The following is a 17,629-nucleotide window of genomic DNA, read 5'->3' as shown; positions in this document are numbered from 1 at the left end:
CAGCACCGCGCATCAGCCTTGACCGCCTCAATCCATAGTCGCTTGACCAAGGCACTTAGTGGGCTGACGCTTTCTCCCGCAGCTCCACCGATACCACCAGGTTGTGACGCGGGACCTAGATCGGGGGTCTCGGCTACCGATCTTAGAGTGCTTCGACGGTGCATAGTCGACAGACTCCTGGTATTGTCGGGGTGACGGGTGGCCAGTTCTTTGATGCTAGGGAGGTCCTCAGTACCACCTACATTGCTTAGCTGGATTACTGCCGCGCCTTGCATGTACAGCACCAAGGCACGCGGATTCAGTGGATGCTCGTTTGCTGTATCTAAGCAGATACTGCCAAGGTTGTATGCAGGCGCATTTGTAGAGCCAGTCTTGACTGCACTGCCATACAGCGAAGATGTGAGTGAGGACACTGGCTTCGCTGACCTTGACGTGGTTGGCGTTTCGCCTTGAGCACCTGGGAATTTTGTAGAGCGTGTGCCAATACCAGGGCCTGCTAGTCCAGTGGTCAGTTCGGCTGCTGCTTTGCCGAGCAAGTCCAGTGCATCCTCAGCTCTGCCCAGCCGTAGCGCCAACAATTGACGCCAAATATTGTCCTGGGGCAGTGTCGCGGATTCGCCTGGCGTACTGTTGGTGGTTAAGCCATTCCTCTGCCTGCCGATATTGGCCATTCGTCCACTAGCGCGTCGACTAGCCAGAGCACGTCTTCTGTGTCGCCAGTCAGCAAAGTCACCTTTTCGGCCCACACCAGCGCCGAGCTCCACGCCATGCCCTGAGCGCAGGACTGCCGCAATGACCGCAAATGCGCGACAATTTCAGACATGCAAAGAATAGGTATAGTGTAAGAGATATTCAAGACAGATGCAGTCGTAGAAGAGAAGGAGCTGAGCGACGAGGTTCGAACGCTCAGATCAGCGTGTTGGCGTCCCTGACCCTTGATCAATTACCAGGCGCAACAGCGGATCAGGGGCAACCTCCTGTCCTGGCATGTCAGTCGACTCGGAGCGGCCAGGCCCACCAGCAAACGAAGAGCCTCTTACCTGCTGCACTAAAGCAAGCTTGTCCCGGCACATGGGCATAGACAGCTGTGCTAATATATCACTACGGCTGATAGCCACCAAAGGTGTGATCACAGATGTATGTGGTGGCTGCGGCTGGTGAGGTATATATCGTGGCGCTGGGCGCTCGGTCCTACTCAGTTCCGTTTTTCATTACGAGTAATGCCTGTTTCTGGCCATATATCTCAGCATCTAAAGCACATCACTTCTCACTCAGTACGAGGCATAATAATGTTAATTGCACGGTGCTATGGCCTGCTGGTGCTAATAGAACTGGTGCCAGAGCTCGTGGTCTTTGGCAGAGTCGAACTTGGGAATGAACGGATAGTGAATGATTTCAGACAGGCCTTCCTTTGCATCTGGCAGAGCCAGCCGCTTGAAAAACATGTTGTAGGCGACATCGGGCACCTTGTCTAGCCTGGCTGGGAGATCCCCCAGGCTTTGGCCGGGTTCAGTCGCATGCAGAAATCTCGACTGCGGCAGGTTAGCACGTAGCTGTTGTTGTGAAGAGCCAGCTCGCGGCCATTGCAGTCGAACAGGATGCATATGCAGTCAGCACCCACTTTCTTCCCAGCGTCGATATATGCTTTGCGGGCGGCAGGATCGGGGTTGGTGTTGTCAATTACAACAGGTGTGCCCTTGAACAGGGCGGATGATGCAGTGGCCAGACATTTGCGCGGAGTCTTGAGCGTGTCCATGCTGATGTGTTCGAAACCAAGGGGCACCAGGTGCTTTGCTGCAAACGTGGACTTGCCGCTGGCTGGTGGTCCGACCAGCAATACAAGAAGGCGGTTGTCCTTGTCGGCCTTGGCGGCTCTGGTGGCGAGTTTGGATACCAGTTCCTTGTGCGCGTCGCCTGCTGAATCCATACCCTTGGGATGGAAGCGGCCAATGGTCCAGTCCTGCGGCGTGGGCAGCGGAACGGCTCGTCCTTGGACAGGATGTCTTTGGTAAACACCTCCTCAGGCACATAGAAGGGTACGTTGAGGTTCAGAGCAAAGGCCAAGTCAGAGTCGCTAAAGTCCGGCTTAGCCTTGCCCTTTCCCGGCCGACCAGCAGCATCGCCGACGTAGCAGCTCAGCGACCGGTCTACAGCAACACCAGCATTGTCGAGCTCGGCTGCGATCCACATGCCAGGGCTCGGTTTCCTCAGATAGTCCTTGGCGGTGGCAGCCAGGATGGTGAATGGCACGTCGAGCTGCTTGGCGATCTGCGAGATCTTGTCACGAAACTCGACAGCCTTCTTAGTCAGCGCTGTCGAGCCCTTGTTGGGCTTGAGGCCGTTCTGGTTCGATATAATCACAATCTTGTAGCCCTGCTTGTGGACATTGCGCAGCAGCTCTGGCACCTTGGGGTGGTGAAAACGCCAGTCGCTGGCGTTCTTTGGGAAGCGGTGGCGCCGTTGACCTCAATGAGCGTGCTGTCCAGGTCGAAGGCAGCGAATTTCGAGGAGGGGTGGGCGCCATGTATGTTCCGATCCATGTCCCGCGCAGGTCCCGCCACCGCACTTTGTGTGTGGGCACAGCGACAGCTGAAGCATCGTCGGGCTTGTGCTTTTTTGCTTGGCCGAAATAGTCGAACGTCTTTCGTCCCGAGTTGTAGCGCCTGTGGTGGCAGGGGCGGCAGCGGGCCGCTTGGCCTTGGTTCTGGTAGCCATTCGAGCGAGGGTCATGAGGGAAGAGACAAGGCCAAGTATGTAGAAGACGATAAACATAAAGCAGCGGGCATGGCGCAGCAAGAGGGGCGGCGTATGATACATCAGCCAGCGATCCAGCGCGCAAAATATGGTTGTGCAGCAATAAAACCCGATTCCAGGCAATGGTTTGCGCTAGGAACCGGCCGGAATGAGCCAGTCCCGCAGGAGTGACTCGGGTCGGGCGAAGATAAAAGGAAAATCTCTCTCCCGACTCTGGCGTAAACAAGGAGATTTTTCGTCGTTTGAGGCAATAAGGAAAAAGCAGCCCTCGCCAGGAGCTCGAGCCAGCGTAATCTTATCTCTTCGGAAAATAAAACGAAGCCCCTACCCGGCCTGCTTGGTATTTTTCGGAAGCCGTCCTCTTCTTTTTCTTCCTCTCCTCCTTTATCTCCACAAGCGTTTTATATATATTCCTTTTTGCAGGGCTTCTGCTTCATCAAAAACCTCAAGTATTTCTCTCTATACAAGGATGCTGAGCTCTCGACTTTCTACCTTGCAGCAGCACACCGCGAAGGCTCTGGTAAGTATTCCGCTCCCTTTCGAGATTTCGAAATTGAGAGCAGAATCGTAAAGCCTGCCTGGCGTGTGGCTATCTAAAAGCACGTCATGGTTCCGGAGAAAATCAAAAAGAAATTCTCCTTTGGCCGAAAGGACTGCTGCGTTGTCCGATTTCACGCCTCTGCCAGTGTCTGGCTCGTGCACATGCATCTACATGAGGCGCTGACTCTAATCAGCCTGGTTGGTATTTAGGTTCAAGGTACCCGCCAGTTCCACGCTTCGCGCACGGCGGGACGCGTGTTTGGCACGCAGCCCCTGCGCGGCAAGGAGGCGACGAACACATTCTCGCCCAAGTACGAAGTGATTGACCACACGTACGACGCGGTTGTGCTGGGAGCCGGTGGTGCTGGCCTGCGGGCGGTGATGGGTCTGGCCGAGGCCGGATTCAAGACTGCGTGTGTGACCAAGCTGTTCCGACGCGCTCGCACACAGTGGCAGCGCAGGGTGGTATTAACGCGGCGCTGGGCAACATGACCAAGGACGACTGGCGCTGGCACATGTACGACACGGTCAAGGGCAGTGACTGGCTGGGCGACCAGGACGCGATCCACTACATGTGTCGCGAGGCACCGAAGGCGGTGATTGAGCTGGAGCACATGGGTCTGCCGTTCTCGCGTACGCCTGAGGGCACGATCTACCAGCGGCCGTTCGGCGGGCAGTCGCTCGAGTACGGCAAGGGCGGACAGGCGCGGCGCACGTGCTGCGCGGCGGACCGCACCGGGCATGCGATGCTGCACACAATGTACGGTAACTCGCTCAAGTACGATGCGACGTTCTTTGTCGAGTACTTTGGACTGGATCTGCTGATGGAGGACGGAGTGTGCCGCGGAGTGCTGGCGCTGAACCAGGAGGACGGTACGCTGCACCGCATCCGTGCGCACAACACGGTCATTGCCACCGGAGGCTACGGCCGTGCGTACTTCTCGGCCACGTCGGCGCACACCTGCACTGGTGACGGCATGGCGATGGTGTCGCGTGCTGGTCTGCCGCTGCAGGACCTGGAGTTTGTGCAGTTCCACCCGACGGCATCTACGGGTCTGGGTGCCTGATGACGGAAGGCTGCCGCGGTGAAGGCGGCTACCTGGTCAACTCTGAGGGCGAGCGGTTCATGGAGCGCTACGCGCCGACGGCTAAGGATCTTGCATCGCGTGATGTTGTGTCGCGGTCGATGACGATGGAGATCCGCGAGGGCCGCGGTGTTGGCCCCGAGAAGGACCACATCTACCTGCAGCTGCACCACCTGCCGCCTGATGTGCTGGCGGAGCGGCTTCCGGGCATCTCCGAGACGGCCGGTATCTTTGCGGGAGTCGACGTGACTAAGGAGCCGATCCCGGTGCTGCCCACCGTGCACTACAACATGGGTGGCATTCCGACGCGCTACACAGGTGAGGTTGTGCGCCTGGCAGCGGACGGCTCGGACGAGGTTGTGCCTGGGCTGTACGCGGCGGGTGAGGCGGCGTCGGTGTCGGTTCATGGAGCGAACCGCCTGGGGCCAACTCGCTGCTGGATCTGGTTGTGTTTGGCCGTGCGGTGTCGCACGACATTGCATCCAAGTTTGAGCGCAATGTGCCGCACAAGGACATGGATGCGTCGGTCACGCACCAGTCGATCAAGGACCTCGACTACGCGCGGACTGCGGACGGCGAGCACACGACGGCGGAGGTGCGTCTGAAGATGCAGAAGACGATGCAGAACCACGCGGCGGTGTTCCGCACGCAGGACGTCATGGAGGAGGGTGTGGAGAAGATGACGGAGGTGTCGCAGCTGTACAACAAGGTGCGTGTGTCTGATCGGTCGCTGATCTGGAACTCGGATCTGATCGAGACGCTTGAGCTGCGCAATCTGCTGACGTGCGCGACGCAGACCATCAACTCGGCGGTGGCGCGCAAGGAGTCGCGTGGTGCGCATGCGCGCGAGGACTTCCCTGAGCGCGACGACAAGGAGTGGATGAAGCACACGCTGTCGTACCAGACGGAAGTGGACCGCCGGTCGAGCTCAAGTACCGTGGGGTGATGGCCAACACTCTGGATGAGAACGAGTGCAAGGCAGTGCCGCCGTTCAAGCGTGTTTACTAGAAACCAGACTCCAGCCTTTCTTTCGAATATGCCAAGCTACAACAAAAAAATCGCAAACAGCATTTCATGGCAGATGGATGAGGATTGGGATGGTATTGTTTGAAGAGGGAGAGGTGTTAGTTTGAGCCGCCGCGCAGGGCCAGTACCAGGTGCAGCACGGAGCCGCCCTCGATCTTGTAGAACTCGGCGGTGTTCGGGTCGTCCATCTGCTTGCCGCCGAAAATCAGGCGCTGCTGGGGAGGGGGAATGCCCTCCTTCTCCTCGACGCGCTCCTTGATCTGCAAGACGGTCGACGTCTTTTCAATATCAATCTCAATCTACGCGGAAAGGGGCGGGTTGCTGTCAGTGCAGGAACGAGGAAGGGAGCAGGTGGCGTGTGCTTTTGTCGCTTACCTCCTTGCCGGTGAGAGTCTATGAGGGCGGGTGTGGGGCAGTTAGTTTTGGTGAATGCGTGGTGGCTGCGGTGTGTGGGGGCGCAGATTGGAATGCGCGAGTGGAATAGTACCTTGACCTTGATGTTCATTGCGGGCTGTAGCAAATTAGGAATTGGAAAAGTGTATAAGCTGAGGAAGCAAGAGCGGGCTCGAAGGACGGGTCAGTTTACGCATGTAGCTCGAGGGGGCTGCGGGGCAGGGAGGTGACGCTCAAAGTGGCCAAAGTGACAAAAGGCAGCCAGTGATTTTTTCAGAGCCATTACTCAGCACGTTCTTTGAACTTCTCTCAAAAAAATTTTCGTTTATAAAAGGGATAAAAGCTGCTGCTGCATCGACCTTGTATTCAGCATACACCATCCTGTATTCCACACCATACTTTATTTCGACCATGGCGCTGAGCACACTGGAGAGACAGCTTCTGCTGGGGCAGACGGTGGATCGGAGCGCAGACGCACAGACGGATCAGAGCGCAGAGGCGCTGGCAGCGCTGCTGAGCCAGGGTCAGTACGAGCAGGTTTTGCGGTCGGAGGCAGCGCAGTATCTATTCCGCACGCTGGCCGCAGACGAGGACGTGACGGCGTCGTCTCTGCAGGCAACAGCGCAGCAGCAGGCGCAGCAGTTCGCCACGCAGCACGGGGCCGCAGGCTGGGCATCTCTGACATGGATCGGAGCAGCAGCACTGCAGGCGTTCATCCAGACGAACTGGACGGGCCCCGAGTTCCTAATGGACCCGGCAGAGCTTTTGCTGGCCGTGGCAGACAAGTACAAGGAAGGTTTATTGCAGCCGCGCCTACAGAGCTGCCCGAAGGCGCTTCCAAGCACGAGATCGGGCGACGTGACCAGCTGGGGACGCGTGTATCTGGGAGCGGAGCAGAGCAAGGAGCGGGCGGCGCTCCGACCAAGTCGCTACTGGAGATGTTGGCAGCCGACGGCGAGGAGGCGTAATACGCTGACGCCGCGGCCGCTGTTTCTGGCACTTGCCCGCTGGCTGCTGGTGGACATGGCGTGCGGATGAGCGCGACCAGGCGGTAGGCAGCGCAAGGTGGTGGGCATCCCGTGTTTTGCTCGCACAGCAGAGCCTTTTGGAGTACCCGGCCCAGTCGCTGCTGGACCAGATCATGGACGGCTACAGTGCTGTGGAGCAGCAGGATGCCGGCGGCGCCTGCCGAAGCCGGTGCCGGAGCTGGGCGAGGACAGCGTGGTGGAGGTGCAGGAGACGGTGCAATGAGCCGATGAGCCGGTCGGCGGCGACCCACACATGGGATGCGGTGGGGCGGGCGACCGCGAGCTGTGGGCAAGGCTCAGCATGGGAGCACGGGGTGGCCTATGCGCAGCACCAGATGACGCGGGACGCGGTGCAGCAGCTAACGGCAGCGCAGGCGGCCAGCGGGCTTGCAGTGGGAAATCACAGGCGCCAAGGGCAAGCGCACGCGGTTTCCAAGAGTTCCGACACCGCGCAGCTGGTGCTGCTAGCGCAGAGCGCCCAGCCGGCCCGCAAGGCAGATCAGGGGGCGGCGCCCGAGAGCTTTGCGCTGAACGACGACACGCTGCTGGAGCAGATTGCATTCACGGATCTGGACATATCGGGGCAGCAGGCAGCTGCGGGGGCTGGACGCGAGTGTTTTGCTGGCGCTGTGCCTGAATGTGCAGAACGAAAACCCGGCCCATGGTCTGACGTCCGAGCAGATGATGCCGTTTGTGGTGCGTGTGCTGCAGCACCCGGGCAACTGGAGCATCTACACGATGGCGCTGCTGCAGCGGTCGCGGCTGGAGGCAGCCAAAACCCGCACTGTGGAGCGCGCGACGCTGCAGCTGCAGGCCCTGGTCGACCAGATCTCGCACCCGCTGCCCGAGGCCCACGAGGCAGGGCCCATGCGAGCGCCTGCAGTTCTTCCATGCGCTGGCGCTGCCCAGCCAGTGGGAGCTGGAGCGCGAGCTGGCCAAGCAGTTCATGGCCCTGGGCGTCGTGCGCTCGGCCCTGGATATCTTTGAGCGCCTGCACATGTGGGACGAGGTCATCGCGTGCTACCAGATGCTGGGCCAGGAGGAGGTTGCTGAGCGCATCATCCGCGAGCAGCTCGACTTGGCCCCGAGCCGCCCCAAGCTGTGGTGCCTGCTGGGCGACCTCAAGCAGGACCCGGCCCACTGGCGCCACGCCTGGGATGTTCTCGGGCTGCCGCTACGCCCGCGCCATGCGCTCGCTGGGCGCCTACCCATTTCGCGCGCAGCGAGTTCGACGACTCCGTCGCGTGCTACAAGCACGCGTTGAAGCTCAATCCGCTGTTCGAGCGCTCGTGGTAACATCCTGGGGTGCGCGGCGCTCAAGACCGGCGACTACGACACCGCGCGTGGACGCCTTCCAGCAGGTGGTCCATATTGACTACGAGAACTCGGAGGCCTGGAACAACCTGGCCAGCATCCACATGCCGGTCCAATGACGCGTCACAGCGCCAGCAGGCGTGGTATGCGCTGCGCGAGGCCCTGAAGGGCAAATACGACTCGTGGCAGATCTGGTCCAACTTTTTGACCGCATCCATGGCGCTGGACCAGATCGGCGCCGCCATCCACGCCCTGGACCCGTATCGTGCAGCTGCGGGCCGAGAAGGACGGCGCTGCCTGCGTCGACCTGGACATATTGCGCGGGATCATCTCGTCGCTGACACGCGGCACCTTGACACGTAATGACAATGAGCGCGAGGCCCGCCGCAAGGAGCAGCAGTACTCCAAGTACATTGAGCATCTGCTGGTCAATGCCATCGAGGCCAAGATCACCAACTCCGCCCCGCTGTGGCGCGTCATGGCCGACTTTTGGTTCTGGCGCCGCGACTACAAGCACTGCCTCGACTGCTACATCAAGGCGTACCGCTGCTACTCGCAGATGCCCCCAGGTGTCCTACGCCCCGCCGGTCTTCAAGGATGCCGTCGATGCCGCCCTGGAGCTTGCCGACATGTACGAGAACCTCGGCGACAAGGTGCAGGTTGTCAAGGCCCCCTCCGCCCAAGACGGCCAGCAGCAAAACGACCAGGAGGTCGCTGGTGACGACCAGCGCAAGGCCGCTGCCATCGAGCAGCCCGTGTGCAGCGACTGGAAGCACCAGACAAAGATGCTGCTCAGGGGCCTGATTGGCAAGGGCAAGGAGTCGTTTGAAGGCACCCCTGACTACGAGCGGCTTGTTGAAGCACTGAAGGAGCTCCGCCAGGCCTGAATCGCAGCGGTCTTTTTAAATTGCGAGCCATGCGGTCTCCCCCATGCCTTGCCGGTCAGCCTTTCTTGTCTCGGCCGATATATTCCGGAGGAGGTTTTGCGTAACCCACTCTGCTCCCAGTTCGAGCGCCAGAAGCGAGTAGGACTGCTAAATAAAAAATACTGGCGTTTTTACCCGACAACGCGATCTGCTTGTTTGTGGAATGCACGCCCAGACACGAACGCCAGCAGTTGATCCGCCTGCGGCATGTCGTGCTTTGGCTGTCCTGGATGAATAAGCCGAGAGGCCGACAGAGCTGATCCCTCTGTTCTCCCTCTAAGCAGCAGCAAAATAAAATAGCGTAGGGCGACGATCGCACACCATCCGCTGCTGGTGCTGGCAGTTTCCGACTTGGCAACTGCCAGCAAGTTCCATAGCGACTCTTGGCTGCATTGTGCACCCAACTCGGCCGGCCCAATCAATGGTCTCCTACTGGGGTTTCCCAATGTCAAGCATCGCCCTTTTGGCGGGCACATTGGGGGAGGGGGGAGCCAGGAGGGACAGCGGATTTTTTAGACAGCGCAAAGACGAAGCAGCAGGGGGAGGGCGCTTTCAGATGTTTTGAAGACAGAGCCAAGAAGAATTGAAATCTCTGCTCCTTTTCATCCATTAATCAGCTTTTCCTCTACATTTTCCACTAGCACAAAGAAACCACACAGAAAAACCATGGTTGCCCGCGCCGAGAACATTGGTATCCGTGCCATCGAGGTCTACTTCCCGAGCCGTGTAAGTTGAATTCATGCTCTTTGCAAAGATGAGGAGAGCCCCCCGGGACGTGTGCACACAACAACATCAGCCGCCGGGCAGCAGCAGTAGCACTCAATGCCTCTCTCTTCCTCCCTCTTCCTCTCTCTAGTACGTCGACCAGGTCGAGCTCGAGCAGCACGACGGCGTGTCGGCCGGCAAGTACACGATCGGTCTGGGGCAGTCCAAGATGGCTTTCTGCGACGACCGCGAGGACATCTCGTCAGTGTGCCTGACGGTGGTGCAGTCGTTCATGGAGAAGTACAACGTGTCGTACAGCGACATCGGGCGCCTGGAGGTGGGCACCGAGACGATCATCGACAAGAGCAAGTCGACCAAGACGGTGCTGATGAAGCTGTTTGAGGAGTCTGGCAACTTCAACGTCGAGGGCATCGACACGACCAACGCCTGCTACGGCGGCACCTCGGCGCTCTTCAACGCCTGCCAGTGGATGGACTCGTCGGCGTGGGACGGCCGTCTGGCGCTGGTGGTGGCCGGCGATATCGCCGTCTATGCGTCGGGCAACGCCAGGCCGTCGGGCGGCTGTGGCGTCGTCTGCATGCTGGTTGCTCCCGATGCCCCGCTGGCGCTCGAGTTCCCGCTGCGCGGCACCTTCATGGAGAACACCTACGATTTCTACAAGCCCAACATGTCGTCCGAGTTCCCCACCGTCGACGGCCCGCTGTCGGTGACCTCGTATGTGCGTGCCCTCGATAACGCGTACCTGGCCTACATCGATGCCCTGGAGAAGCGCGCGGCCGAGTCCGCAGCCTCGCTGGACAGTGTCGACTACCTGGTCTTCCACTCGCCCTACACCAAGCAGGTCATCAAGGGTTTTGGCCGTATCGCCTACAACGACTTTTTGCGCAGCCCCGATGCCCGCAGTTCGCCGATGTCCAGCAGTTCAAGGACATTGCCCGCGAGGACTCGTACACCAACAAGGTCCTCGAGAAGGCCTTCATTAACGTCTCCAAGCAGGCCTTTGCCGCCAAGACCAAGCCCTCGCTGCTGGCCGCCTCCAACATCGGAAACATGTACACGGGCTCGGTCTTCTTTGGCCTGGCCTCGCTGCTCACCGAGGTGTCCTCGGCTGACCTCCAGGGCAAGCGCATTGCCCTGTTCTCCTATGGCTCCGGATGCGCCGCGTCCATGTACTCGTTCCGCGTCCGCGGCAACACCGAGGAGATCGCCAAGGCCCTTGACCTCAAGGCCCGTCTGGACAGCCGGACCAAGATCTCGCCCGTCGAGTTCGAGCAGATCATGGCCCTGCGCGAGAAGACCCACAACGCCCTCGAGTACGAGCCCCAGAGCGACGTCTCCAAGCTCTTCCCCGGCACCTTCTATCTGCAGAAGATCGACTCCATGTGGCGCCGCGCCTACGGCCGCACTCCGCTCAACTAGAGAGAGCTGCTTCTCGGAAGCCGCTGGGCGCTCGGACGGAGCCAGTGATTTCTGCTTCTTGATTTCTGCTTCTTGATTTCTTTTCCCCAGTAATTTTTCTACCCTAAACAAAAACAAGCTTCAAATTCTGGTATTTTCGACTTTTACATTAATTTCATACTCGTGATGATCTTCAGCTGCAAACAGAAGGTGTTGAGATCAGGGAATGCCAGCAAAGAGACAGCCGGATGGGCTGGAATGCTGTGTGGAGGAGCCTCGAAAATGGGGTGAGAATGTCTAGTGTGATGGAATTGAAAAAGAAAAGCGCACAGAAACTACTGAACATGAAAGCGGCCCTCTGCTCATATCCGCAGGCCGCTGCCGCCAACAGCCAGCGACAGCACCACCGCAGCCATCGTCCACGCCATTGCCGCTGGCCCGACAGCCCGAGCGCCACTGAGGTCCACAATCGCCCGCCCATCGCTGTTCACCTTGGCATCAAAGAACTCTGGGTAGAAGTTGCCCACATCGTCGCCCTTATACGGCAGCGCATTGAACTTCTGCGTGGGCGTCCACACATCGCCCTTGTCGTAAAAGTCGACCTCGACAAAGTTCATCCAGATCGACTGCCCACCGCGGCATGTAACTGCATGGTACTCGAGCTGGTACCCGTTGGTCGTGCCCAGGTTGAACGGATACGGCAGGTTCGTGTGCTGCACCTTGTTGATCATCGCTGTCTGGACTATCAGGTGCGGGATCAGGAGAATCGATTCGGTCGACCGCGTCCACGGCCCGCACGTCCATTCGGCGCCGTACGTGAACGGGCCATCGAGCTTGAGCACTATTCCTTTAAACTTAATAAAGTGCTGCTTGTAGTCTGAGATGGCCGGCGACTCGGCAAACACCACCAGCCGCGTGCCGTCGGCAATCATCTTCTCCAGCGTCGGCCACTTCCCAGTCTCCGCCTTGCTGGGCAGCATGTATGTGTCGATGCCCGAGCTCACGAACGCCTGCTCCACAGCAGCTGGGTCCGCCGTGGTCTCAGCGCCATCCAGGAATATCGTCACCACCTCGTTGGGGTTGCCATCGAGCCACGCCTTCACAATTTCCAGCGTCGCCGCCAGCGTGCCGCCGTTGATCACGCTGCAGTCGGGGAAGCACAAATTCACCGAGCCCGCCGTCGAGCCCTTGTAGATGTCCAGATGCAGCCCACGCACCCCGTCCTCCAGCTGCTGCTTGATGTTCTTGTACTGCGTGCCCGGCAAGCTCGAGTTCGAGCTGTCTACCATCGCAAATGAAGCATGTGTCGAGATGTGTGATACTTCGTTGAATGCCCGCGAACACAGCTCGCTGGATCCGTTGCACTTTTTGTTGGCTGCTAGAACAAGCACCAGCTGCATGGCGCATAGTGCAAATGTCAGCAGGCCCCGGAGCCCAATCGTACAATGGCTGCTCATGGCGGGATATGTGAAACGGTGGAATGAAAAAATGTAGGTCGTATAGTAAGGTGGACGATGAAAGGGAAGAGGGAGTGTTGCGGCGAAGACGGGAGACGGGTAGAAAAACGAAGAATAAGCTGAAAACGAGAAAGCCTAGGTGGACAGAAAGAAGGGAGGGATGCTGGAGCAGAGCGAGTGGGAAGACCCAAGATTGAACACAAAAACAAACGCGAAGGAAGGGGGATCACCGGTCCAAGCAAGTACGCTATTACTTTCTTTGCTGGGCACGAAAATACACCACTCTATTCGCTAAACAACCGTGTCTTTCACTGAGAGAGAAAAAGATGCCTCTGGGCCAACCAGCCACGACAGAGAGCAAGGGCGAGATTTATAGAATCGGAGAACGGATAGCACAGCGAAATAGTGGCTGAACCAGGCTATTAATACAACACACAGGCAATGTGTGTAACCAAGGAAGGCCTAGAGACTGGATGAGTGGAAAAAAAGGCGAGCAGGATTGTTTAGCGCAGACAAGAGCTGCAACCGCCCGCCCTTTAACCTACATCCCTCGCCCACTGGCTGAATCCACCCGCGCAGACACAATACAGCAGCCAGTCGACTTTTTCTTCACTGTGAACCGTTTTTTTTGGGGAGAGGATGGCCAGCGCTCTAGCGTGGAGTGAGGGCATGCACACCTCCACACATGTAATTCTCACAACATTCCCTTGGGCAGTTCCAAGCAGTTAATGCTTTATTGCCTCGTCCTTTTTCTTTTCTCTTTGCACACGGTCTCTCGCCACCGGATTGCAGCCTGCACAGAGCCTGCCGCTGCAAACTTTCTTTTTGTTTTTCTCCAGAGACAGCCCGTCCCCATGCACAAGCAATCCCACTTTTTATCCAGACCTCGGCTATTCCGGGCTCCAGGCGATCTATAATTAGCCTTTCTAAACCCCATCGTCCCGCAGTGCCCACAGACTGATGGTCCCACACACAACCACCACCACCACAGCCCGTGCGGGATTGGGTGGAATATTGCCTTGGGCTAGGCTGATGTGACTCGGGGTTTAGCCCGCCTCCATGGGATGCCAGGACATCGCCACACATCGTCCGTGCCGTCATCGTCGGCAGCGACATGCTGCATGATCGCCATTGCAACGGCAATTGTGACTTCGCAAATGTAAACATTGCCGGTACTGCTCGGTTCGCGTGCGGCTTTGGTCAACGTCGATCCTGCTAATCCGCGCAATAAACAGCGGGCTGCCTCTGCATAGCGATCTGATCCGCAGACCAATCACTGCGGATCGGATCACTGCGGATCCTCGGCTTTTTTATTCAAACTTTTTTGGAGCGCATTGGTAAGCCCTCCTTCACCACTGTCTCTTCATTTATCTTCGCCTCCAACTACCTCAATTCCACAATGTCGGACACAGAAGAGGCACCCAAATCGTTTGCCGATATCGGCGTCATGACACAGCTGTGCGAGGCCTGCGACAAGCTTGGCTTCAAGGCACCCACTGAGATCCAGCGCGACGCGATTCCCTGGGCTCTGCAGGGCCGCGACGTGATCGGCCTGGCGCAGACCGGCTCCGGAAAGACCGCTGCCTTTGCGCTCCCGATCCTGCAGGCGCTCTGGGAGAACCCGTCCCCGCTGTTTGCGTGCGTGATGGCGCCGACGCGCGAGCTGGCGTTCCAGATTGCAGAGACATTTGAGGCGCTGGGTTCGGCGATTGGCGCGCGGTGCGCAGTAGTCGTTGGCGGCATGGACATGATTGCACAGCAAATCGCCCTGTCGCGTAAGCCACACGTGGTGGTGTGCACCCCGGGCCGTCTGCAGGACCACCTGGAGAACACCAAGGGCTTTTCGCTGCGCACGCTAAAATACCTGGTCATGGATGAGGCAGATCGGCTGCTGGACCTCGACTTTGGGCCCAAGATTGACCAGATCCTAAAGGTCATCCCACGCGAGCGAAACACGTTCTTGTTCTCAGCCACCATGACCACCAAGGTAGCGAAGCTGCAGAGGGCGTCGCTGACAAACCCTGTCAAGGTTGAGGTGTCGACAAAGTACTCAACTGCCGACAAGCTGCTGCAATACTACATGTTCTTCCCATTCAAGCGCAAGGACTGCTATCTGGTGTGGCTGCTGAACGAAATGGCGGGACAGTCGGCGATTGTGTTTGCGCGCACCTGTAACGAGGTTCTGCGTATCGGTTTGCTGCTGCGCAACCTGGGCATCGAGGCTATTCCTTTGCATGGCCAGCTCAGCATGGATCGCCGCATGGGCGCGCTGAACAAGTTCAAGTCTGGTAAGCGCAACGTCCTGGTGGCCACTGATGTGGCCTCGCGTGGCCTCGACATCCCGGCCGTCGACATTGTCGTCAACTACGACATTCCGACCCACTCCAAGGACTATATCCACCGTGTCGGTCGCACAGCCCGCGCTGGCCGCTCGGGCCGTGCTATCTCATTTGTGACCCAGTACGACGTGGAGCTGCTGCAGCGCATCGAGCAGGTCATTGGCAAAAAGCTGGACGAGTTCCCGGGCAACAAGGATGAAATCATGCTTCTGCAGGAGCGCGTCAACGAGGCGCAGCGCATGGCCACGCTGGAGCTCAAGGAACTGCAGGCCAAGAAGGGCAGCAAGGGCAAAGGCAAGCGGTCGCGCGATGACGACGACGACGACAGCAGCAAGCGGATCTCGGTAGACGAGGCCAAGAAGATCCGCAAGGGCGGCAAGGGCGGCAAGAAGCAGCGGCGATAAGCACGCCCCCGTCACTTACCATAAAAATGCAATTTGTCCTGTGTGTATGTTCTGTTGCTGCATCAATGCATTTTACACAACCAGCATATGTGCATGTGCTTTATATGTTAGTATGGCTGATACGCAGGAGCTGTTTGCAGAGCTGTTTGGCGACGCGTCTGATGGAGAAGGAGCCGGCTCTCCAGACGAAATCGACAACGAATTCGCACACCACGACGCCTTGCTCCAGCTAATGAACGATTCCACCTTCCTCGGGTCCGCTAGCACCCCTCACGTCGACGAGCCGGTGCCGGGCTTCAAGATCCACCGCAACGCTCTTCACCCAGCCCTCTGCACCGCATTCTTTGACTGGCTCTCCGCCGAGTACTTTCCCCACACCTCCACCGACACGTCCGCAAAGAGGATCAACCAGGGAATGCACTTTGGCGCCATGACCGACGCCTCCACGCCCTTTGGATTCCTGTCCCGCATGTGCTGCGAGCATCCGCTGCTGCTGCCAAAGGAGGTGCGTGAGCGCCCTGTGCTGTTTGATCAAGCAATCATCAACCTATACGACCCAGGCGAGGGAATCGGCGACCATATCGATCTTTTGAGGTTCGGCGATGGGATCGCTGGCTTTAGTTTTGGTGCGCCCGCGCTTTTGCGCTTGAGACCAGTCAAGGACGATGACATTGAGAGAGCAGCAAGGTATGCAGACCATGACAACGGGGTGGTCCCAGGCGAGGTATCGGCGTGGATCAAGCCAGGGGATATCTACGCGATGGCGGGCGAAGCACGGTTCCGCTGGTCACATGGGTTTCCAGCTCTGCACCATTCGGGTGACCCAGTCCTCGATGGGCGCCGCATATCAGTAACGCTGCGCAAGCTTGCATAAAAAATTTTCTTTGTTTTTCGTTAATTTTTCGGTTCCTTTTCCTCTGCTTCCGTTTTACACAAACTCTCTTTATTTGCCCCATTTACCCAAAATGCCTGTTGCTGAAATTCGCCTCGCCGCCGACCGTGTGCTGGACTCGGCCGAGTTCATCAACAGGACCAGCCAGGACGTCTCCGTGCCGCTCAACGGCGTCAAGGCTGCCGCGCAGAAGATCATGCAAAGGATGCAGCAGATCGGGTACTCGACGGCCGAGTGGAAGAAGAACACTCTGACGCCCAGCGTTGCTGACTCTGCAGCCATAGAGTGGATCTTTGTCGTGGATAGCCTGAACTTTTCGTTCTGGACCGACAAGCCGCAGGCAAACCAGTACACAGTGTCACTTGACGGCCAGGCGTACCGCGGGTACTGGACATTATGCGCAGCAGTGAACCGGGCCATGCGCGAGGGCATCCCTATCACCGATGCAGCGTACTGTGCAGGCATTACAAGAGAGCAAGTGTCGTACATCTTCAGGACAGATGATACTGAAACTCAGGAGCCGATTCCAATGCTGGATGAGCGTGTAAGCGTGCTGAACGAGATTGGTCGGGTGCTGCTGGAAAAGTACCAGGGCAAATTCTCTAATGTTCTGCGGCAGGCACAGGGCTCGGCACAGCGCCTGGTGGAGATGGTTGTGCGCGACTTTACATGCTTCCGCGACGAGCACATGTACATGGATAGGATGGTGTGCATTTACAAGCGCGCGCAGATTCTGGCTGCCGACTTATGGGCATGCTTCGAGGGCAAGGGCCAGTGCCAGTTCGCGGACATCGATAATATCACAATGTTTGCTGACTACCGTGTCCCCCAGGCACTGTGCCACTTTGGGGCTCTGAACTATTCGGAGCGGCTATTCAACTACCTGGAGTGCAAGCAGAACGGAGAGCTGTTGGAGAGCGGCCATCCATGGGAGGTCGAGATCAGGGGGAACAGCATCTGGGCCGTCGAGCTCATCCGGAGGCAGATTACAGCGCTAGGCATGCACGTCAATGCGATTTTGCTGGATTTCTATATCTGGGACTACGCAAAGGAGTTTGCCGATGAGATGAAGGGCATCCCGATCCACCTCACCCGCAGTGTGTTTTACTAGGCCGTAGACAAAATGTATTAGATGATTTCAACCTTTCGACATTCACCCAGCCTGGCTATTACACTGTATCTCGTAGTGCCGGGGGATACTGAGGTTATATTGGTCTGAATGTATATCGCTGTTCACAGTCCGCGTTGACTTGGGCAAATCGCAAACACTACTACTGTGTTTATGATTCATGCTTTTAGCTGAATATAAACCATATCTATAGACACAAGCTTTCAAACCTGAAGAAA

The 17,629-nt window shown here is 58.0% G+C and overlaps 10 protein-coding genes across 10 annotated transcripts; 6 read left to right on the top strand and 4 right to left on the bottom strand.

The window, feature by feature from the left end:
* Positions 1-866: 866 nt before the first annotated feature.
* DL89DRAFT_268303 (PNK3P-domain-containing protein) lies at positions 867-2,776 on the bottom strand. The gene is made up of 5 exons (XM_040887868.1): positions 2,640-2,776; positions 2,466-2,619; positions 1,930-2,431; positions 1,622-1,900; positions 867-1,553 (listed from the first exon to the last, which is right to left on the bottom strand). Exons 1-5 carry the CDS (start codon positions 2,728-2,730, stop codon positions 1,323-1,325), a joined length of 1,257 nt encoding a protein of 418 aa, XP_040743039.1. The 5' UTR covers positions 2,731-2,776; the 3' UTR covers positions 867-1,322.
* A 447-nt stretch (positions 2,777-3,223) lies between these two features.
* DL89DRAFT_278524 (succinate dehydrogenase) lies at positions 3,224-5,538 on the top strand (the record flags this gene model as incomplete). Its single annotated transcript, XM_040889508.1, has 6 exons — positions 3,224-3,274; positions 3,505-3,711; positions 3,756-4,347; positions 4,371-4,837; positions 4,867-5,255; positions 5,291-5,538. The coding sequence occupies 6 exons, from the start codon at positions 3,224-3,226 to the stop codon at positions 5,385-5,387; spliced, it is 1,803 nt and encodes a 600-aa protein (XP_040743038.1). The 3' UTR covers positions 5,388-5,538.
* DL89DRAFT_174526 (uncharacterized protein) lies at positions 5,183-5,960 on the bottom strand. The gene is made up of 3 exons (XM_040883844.1): positions 5,893-5,960; positions 5,781-5,798; positions 5,183-5,704 (listed from the first exon to the last, which is right to left on the bottom strand). Exons 1-3 carry the CDS (start codon positions 5,908-5,910, stop codon positions 5,504-5,506), a joined length of 237 nt encoding a protein of 78 aa, XP_040743037.1. The 5' UTR covers positions 5,911-5,960; the 3' UTR covers positions 5,183-5,503.
* A 249-nt stretch (positions 5,961-6,209) lies between these two features.
* On the top strand, positions 6,210-9,027 carry DL89DRAFT_293705 (uncharacterized protein; the record flags this gene model as incomplete). The annotated part of the gene is made up of 14 exons (XM_040890416.1): positions 6,210-6,594; positions 6,618-6,723; positions 6,758-6,815; positions 6,847-6,957; positions 6,993-7,019; positions 7,051-7,218; positions 7,264-7,455; positions 7,505-7,708; positions 7,740-7,985; positions 8,054-8,115; positions 8,148-8,250; positions 8,276-8,322; positions 8,372-8,711; positions 8,737-9,027. 14 exons carry the CDS (start codon positions 6,210-6,212, stop codon positions 9,025-9,027), a joined length of 2,340 nt encoding a protein of 779 aa, XP_040743036.1.
* Positions 9,028-9,732: 705 nt separating this feature from the next.
* Positions 9,733-11,211, top strand: DL89DRAFT_275194 (hydroxymethylglutaryl-CoA synthase; the record flags this gene model as incomplete). The annotated part of the gene is made up of 3 exons (XM_040889276.1): positions 9,733-9,792; positions 9,923-10,633; positions 10,681-11,211. 3 exons carry the CDS (start codon positions 9,733-9,735, stop codon positions 11,209-11,211), a joined length of 1,302 nt encoding a protein of 433 aa, XP_040743035.1.
* An 872-nt stretch (positions 11,212-12,083) lies between these two features.
* On the bottom strand, positions 12,084-12,590 carry DL89DRAFT_224431 (uncharacterized protein; the record flags this gene model as incomplete). Its single annotated transcript, XM_040884686.1, has 1 exon — positions 12,084-12,590. A coding segment is annotated over one exon (507 nt), but the record flags the coding sequence as incomplete, so codon positions are not given.
* A 648-nt stretch (positions 12,591-13,238) lies between these two features.
* Positions 13,239-13,930, bottom strand: DL89DRAFT_174474 (uncharacterized protein). The gene has a single exon (XM_040883841.1). It carries the CDS (start codon positions 13,812-13,814, stop codon positions 13,299-13,301), a length of 516 nt encoding a protein of 171 aa, XP_040743033.1. The 5' UTR covers positions 13,815-13,930; the 3' UTR covers positions 13,239-13,298.
* Positions 13,931-15,479, top strand: DL89DRAFT_174475 (DEAD-domain-containing protein). Its single transcript, XM_040883842.1, has one exon. The coding sequence runs from the start codon at positions 14,047-14,049 to the stop codon at positions 15,388-15,390; it is 1,344 nt and encodes a 447-aa protein (XP_040743032.1). The 5' UTR covers positions 13,931-14,046; the 3' UTR covers positions 15,391-15,479.
* Positions 15,480-15,502: 23 nt separating this feature from the next.
* On the top strand, positions 15,503-16,264 carry DL89DRAFT_293701 (uncharacterized protein; the record flags this gene model as incomplete). The annotated part of the gene is made up of 1 exon (XM_040890415.1): positions 15,503-16,264. The coding sequence occupies one exon, from the start codon at positions 15,503-15,505 to the stop codon at positions 16,262-16,264; it is 762 nt and encodes a 253-aa protein (XP_040743031.1).
* A 36-nt stretch (positions 16,265-16,300) lies between these two features.
* On the top strand, positions 16,301-17,486 carry DL89DRAFT_268298 (uncharacterized protein). Its single transcript, XM_040887867.1, has one exon. The coding sequence runs from the start codon at positions 16,356-16,358 to the stop codon at positions 17,391-17,393; it is 1,038 nt and encodes a 345-aa protein (XP_040743030.1). The 5' UTR covers positions 16,301-16,355; the 3' UTR covers positions 17,394-17,486.
* The last annotated feature ends 143 nt before the right edge of the window (positions 17,487-17,629 follow it).

Source organism: Linderina pennispora (genome assembly GCF_002104995.1).
Source record: "Linderina pennispora strain ATCC 12442 chromosome Unknown DL89scaffold_8, whole genome shotgun sequence".
NCBI classification, from domain to species: domain Eukaryota; kingdom Fungi; phylum Kickxellomycota; class Kickxellomycetes; order Kickxellales; family Kickxellaceae; genus Linderina; species Linderina pennispora.
This window is presented reverse-complemented; position numbering and strand designations above follow the sequence as displayed.